The sequence below is a fragment of the Lolium perenne genome, chromosome 2 (assembly GCF_019359855.2).
Source record: "Lolium perenne isolate Kyuss_39 chromosome 2, Kyuss_2.0, whole genome shotgun sequence".
NCBI lineage: Eukaryota > Viridiplantae > Streptophyta > Magnoliopsida > Poales > Poaceae > Lolium > Lolium perenne.
Genome location: NC_067245.2, coordinates 143,011,221 through 143,016,540, shown reverse-complemented (window position 1 = coordinate 143,016,540; position 5,320 = coordinate 143,011,221). Strand labels below are relative to the sequence as shown.

At 45.7% G+C, this 5,320-nt stretch overlaps 1 protein-coding gene across 1 annotated transcript; it reads left to right on the top strand.

Annotated features, from left to right (window-relative positions):
* Positions 1 to 762: 762 nt before the first annotated feature.
* On the top strand, positions 763 to 4,996 carry LOC127333396 (uncharacterized). Its single transcript, XM_051359793.2, has 4 exons — positions 763 to 1,066; positions 2,744 to 3,367; positions 3,780 to 3,955; positions 4,046 to 4,996. The coding sequence occupies exons 1-4, from the start codon at positions 1,008 to 1,010 to the stop codon at positions 4,642 to 4,644; spliced, it is 1,458 nt and encodes a 485-aa protein (XP_051215753.1). The 5' UTR covers positions 763 to 1,007; the 3' UTR covers positions 4,645 to 4,996.
* The last annotated feature ends 324 nt before the right edge of the window (positions 4,997 to 5,320 follow it).

The window sequence follows — 5,320 nt, the reverse complement described above, 5'->3', positions numbered from 1 at the left end:
TCCGCGAGCCTTCGACGGCACAAGGACGGCTCCGCCCGAAGCGGGAACATGACACCTCCGGCGAGCGGAAGCGCAAGCCGGTGAAGGTGAAGGTGGAGGAGGCCGACAGCGCCGAGGACGCCGCCATCCTCGAGGCCGTCATCGCGAGGTCCCTCCAGGACCTCGTCCCCGCTGAGAACGCCATGCCGCTCGACCAGGCCTGCGTCTGGTCGAGGGAGCAGTGGGAGAAGGAGGAGGCGGAGCGGCAGGCGAGGCTCCTCCAGGACGTCGCTCGCTACCGCCGGCCTGCGACTCCTCCATCCGGCGCCGCCGTCCCCGTCGTCGACCTCGAAGCCTCCGACGACGACCTGTACAAGCCATCGCCGTCCCCGCCTCGCACCAGTGGCCGGTGGGGAGACGCCGGCCAAGGCAGCAGCCAGGCGGCTTCGGCGCCGCCGCAGTTCGACGACGACGGCTTCGACGACAATAGCGGCGACTACACGGTGTTCTACCGCCATTTCAGCATGTAGAGCGCCGTGTTTTTCTATTTACAGTTGTATTCCCCTAGCCGAATTCGAAATATAGTCGAATTCGGTATTTATGTATGAACTTCGCCCTCTATATAGTAAATATCATTAAATTTAGTCTAAATTCGACCGTTTTATGCCGTAGTTTGTCAAGTTTCCGTTTTTCAAATTTAGATCGCCGTCTTCGCCTCGGATCGCGGCTGGGAAACTACTTCTCTCCACGCCAAATTTACTTTCAACCCCGGATTTAGGCGTGGTGGGGGGCAAACGAGTGGAGATGCTCCTACCACCTTGCGTCTGTTCGTGCGGCGTTGCGTCATTCGTCTTCTCCCCCACTCCATGCTGCTCTCGATTCAGCTCAAGTAACCAACTAGTCAGCGGGAAGAAGCCACGGAGCACTGGGCAATAAAGAAGGCCGCGAGAGAAGATAAGCCGAACTGAACCGGTGACCGCGCCGCTCGTTGCAGTTGAGATCCAGCGGCGGCGCCCGAATCGACAGCCATGAGGCACCGAGCTCGCTCGTCCCCGAGTTCCCCGCTCACCCCATCCACCAGCATGAGGTGACCTCTCATTTCCTCCTAAGCTAATCTTATTCTTCTTCCGGGATTTTTCTTGGTCGGTTCTTGTGCTGGATGTTCCAAGCAAATTTGCATGTAAAATCGCTATAAGTCTTCACTGGAGCTGCGGTGATGCCTATAGAAAACATAATTTTTGATTGCTAGCTTGGTTTCAGTTTTCGTTAGTTTGTGAAGCACGCTCGAAGCAAAATCTGAGCTGTTTAGAACGAGGAATCCTGAAGTCCTTTTCGGTACTACTTTATCCAGTAGTAAGGCAAAAAATTAAGGAAATGCCTTTTTAGAGCAAAAGCGCAGAAGAAGGAGAATGCCAGGTCAACTGAAAGGTGACCTTGTTGCTTTGATTTCAGATTCATGGTGTGGCAATGTGCTGCAATGGTGATCGTTGGCCAAACCGCAGCCGCAAAATCATCACCGAAATCGGAGACAAAAAAAGATTTGGTTTCCCTTTCCTTTTTTTTTTTTTTGCACAGGACAACGGGATCTCGGAGTCCTGCTGGTCTCAGCATGGAGCACTAGTGCTCCTGCACTTGGCGTTGACATTTCGCGCACTATCTTTTCCCTTTTACCGGTGGCGCAGTTTCGGATATGAAAACAGTGTTAATGCTGTGGGCACTTCAGTCTTCAGCTTGCCTTTTGAGCTTGCCCGTGAGTTCAGGTCATCGCGTTGGCATATGGTGGGCGTTGAGTGGATACCCTCGTTCTTCTCATTGATGGAGAAAATGGGAGCAGGAGGTTTTCTGATTTCTACTGTTCCATATTCCCTGTATAAGAATCTCGCGAGTCACAAAGGCGTCACATTTCTCAAATTGTTGAGATCTGTGTTTCTTGTGTGTATATCTGCAACCATCGTTATCATTTCTGGTTGCATGGTTCGTTAGGTCAAGGAGATGGCTTCTTAACATACATGAGAGACTCTAATCCATTGTCCATTGAGTGAGAAATTAAATGGTTTGAACAAGCATGTTAATGAGCCAGGACATTGGTCATTTGCTTGAAAATCATGATTTCATTTACCAAGGGGCCTACCCGAGTTATTATGTGGGTTGATGTCATAGTACTACGTTGATGCCACTTATGTTTTGGCTTCATATGAAGGAACACAAGCTTCTCGTCCTCTATCTGCGATATTGGTTTTTGTAGATTGCTCACCACATATACCATGTGGTTTCTCGTCCCCTATCTTATGTTCAAATGGCATGAGGTTTGGTATCCAGTAGGAAATTAGATGATTTAAATAAAGTATGCACGTAAATTTTGAACATGGAAACACAGTTGAGTTGCAGGAGCACCTGAAAGGAAGATGATAACAAAAGTGATAGTTAGCCTTGTATATATTTTCTTTTGTTTTCTCTTTTGTTCTTCTCTTGTTTCTTTGTTTTTGCCAGCTTCAGTAGCCTTGTTACAAACGCTCTAACTTTCCGGTCATCTTGACGTCATCTTCTAATATACAAAGACACAGAAAAAAACGAAAAAAAATGATAGTTTCCCCTAAAAAAAGATAGTCTTTACCCTTCAGCGATCGGGCGTAATAGTGTATACTTCATCACGTACCGGTATGAATTCTATTATTTGAATGCAAGAATATTTTGCGAAAGTTAGTGAACGGTGGTAGCGGGGAATTTGCCTTGTAAATAATTTACATTTTTTTCCTTCTTGCAGAGCAAAGAAGATATTTGGTTTCTCTGTGTCTCTCATCCTCATCAATTTGGCTTCCATTATGGAGCGTGCTGACGAGAATCTTCTTCCAGCAGTTTACAAGGAAGTCAGTGCAGCCTTCAACGTTGGCCCCACTGATCTAGGATACCTTAATTTTCTAATGAACTTTCTCAAGTCGATAGCATCCCCCTTGGCAGGTGTCCTTGCCCTTCACTACGATCGCCCGACAGTGCTTGCAATAGGAACTGTCTTCTGGGCCTTATCAACAGGGGCTGTTGGTGTTAGCCAGCATTTTCATCAGGTTGCATTTTGGAGAGCTGTAAACGGACTTGGACTTGCCATTGTAATACCAGCACTCCAGTCATTCATTGCAGATAGCTACAAAGATGGTACACGTGGTGCTGGGTTTGGTTTGTTAAGCCTCATCGGTGCAGTAGGTGGTATAGGTGGTAGTATTTTGGCAACACTCATGGCTGGGAAGGATTACTGGGGATTACCAGGATGGCGTGTTGCGTTTCTTGTGGTTGCACTTGTCAGCTTGATAATTGGAATTCTTGTGTACTTATATTCTACCGATCCAAGAAGAATCCCCGGCAACCATCTTCTTGATGACGATGACTATGAGAGGTACTCCTCTTACTTTTTTCAGTTTTGTGTCTGTTTGATTTATACACTTTTGCTTCAACAAGTCTAATAACGTCCTTACATAGACCTTTGTACCTTAAGTACAATAATTTGGTGGTCGTGTCGAGTTGTATTCCTATGATTGTGCCAGATAAGATGCTATGCTGATGTAGGAATTAAATGAGTTGTACGTTTTGTTCTGCAGTGGTTAATATGTGACGGGTTGATTACACAGAGGCATCTCTCTTGTTTCATTACTTTTTTTTCAGCTTGATATACTGCAGGTAAAAAAAAATCCTTGGTCAGTGAAGCTCATTAACTTGAAAGTATGACTGTATAGTAGTTGAGCCAAATCCAGCAACAGGGAGGTTGGAAGGTGTTGAATGCATGTAACGTTGATTTCCTCTCTTCCCAGGTTACACCTCTCCAGCAAAGATGTACTTCCTCCGGCATCAATCTGGACGGATTCTTGGGTAGCAATGAGAAGTGTCATGAAAGTGAAGTCGTTTCAGATCATTGTATTGCAGGGGATAATCGGCTCATTGCCCTGGACCGCCATAGTTTTCTTCACAATGTGGTTTGAGCTCATCGGTAGGACAAAAACGCTGATAATAATTTTCTACATCAAACTGATAGCAGTTCTCCGAAACTGAATATTGACGGTGTTATAACTCCTCTCAGGTTTCGACAACAGGAGTTCTGCAGCATTGAACAGCCTCTTCGCTATCGGGTGCGCCAGTGGAGCTTTCCTTGGTGGTGTAATAGCAGATCGCTTGTCACAGCACTATCCTGATTCCGCACGAGTCATGTGCGCTCAGTTTAGCGCCTTCATGGGCATTCCTTTCTCATGGATCCTCCTTACAGTCATTCCTCAGTCAACTGATTACTGGTTTGCCTACGCGGTCACTCTCTTCTTCATGGGTATCACCATCAGCTGGTGTGCAACTGCAGCAAACAACCCCATATTCGCGGAGGTAGTACCTCCCAAACACCGCACCATGATCTATGCCTTCGACCGAGCCTTGGAGGGCTCATTCGCCTCGTTTGCAGCCCCTGCAGTTGGCTTGGTCACAGAGAAGATATATGGCTATGACGCGAAGACTGTAAACATCGCGAATGGATCAGCAGAAGGGGCTTATGCGCTGTCAAGAGGGCTACTAACCATGATGATTGTACCTTTTGGTGTCTGTGTCCTGTTCTACAGCCCCTTGTACATTGTATTCAAGCGTGACCGAGACAGTGCAAAGTTGTCCATCTTCAAGGACCAGGAGCTAATATGAAGAAATAGGGTGCCTCAACCTCCTGTTCTGGATCAGCACCGAGGAGGAACCTCATATTCAGGCTTCTTTAGGTTGACAAATGATAAAAGGTTGTGTTTGTTCTTCAGGTTGATAGATTCAGGCTAGTTCTAATAATCCACTCCTTTTCCTTTTATTTTTTTGGGTCGAACTCAACGACTGTAATTCATTTGAGGTGAAGAGAAGGCCAAAATATTCTTCAGATACAAGCCATGGTCATGTGATTTCTGGTAGGCTAGTAGCTATACACGCCTGGCTACTTAATGTAACAGATCCAGTGAGAAAAGAAGTTATCCAGTGGACAAGCACTGCTAAACGTATTGGTTTGCAAACATATGATGTTTGACTATCGTATGTTCATAGGAGTATTAACTTTGGCTTTTTTTTTTTTTTTTTTTTTTTTTTTTTTTTTTTTTTTTTTTTGGAGTTGAAGCAAATGAACTACACCCATCTTTGGAACATGCCAAACTATACAGGAAACGAGCAATTTCTTTTGAAATACCAAGGAAGTTCATGTGAACTGTGTCCAAAAGATATTTTTCCTTGACGAGAAGAGATGGTTCTCATCCCCCAAAAAAAAAAAAAAAGAGATAGTTCTACAAACAATGTGGATCAGAGATAGTTCTACAAACAATGTGGATCATTACTAACGAGCGGG

Bases quoted from the DNA above. Each gene is read 5' to 3' on its own strand.
- LOC127333396 (XM_051359793.2), top strand. From the start codon at position 1,008: ATGAGGCACCGAGCTCGCTCGTCCCCGAGTTCCCCGCTCACCCCATCC. The intron at 1,067-2,743 runs GTGACCTCTCAT...TCCTTCTTGCAG, and splicing joins ACCCCATCCACCAGCATGAG to AGCAAAGAAGATATTTGGTT. The intron at 3,368-3,779 runs GTACTCCTCTTA...CTCTCTTCCCAG, and splicing joins GATGACGATGACTATGAGAG to GTTACACCTCTCCAGCAAAG.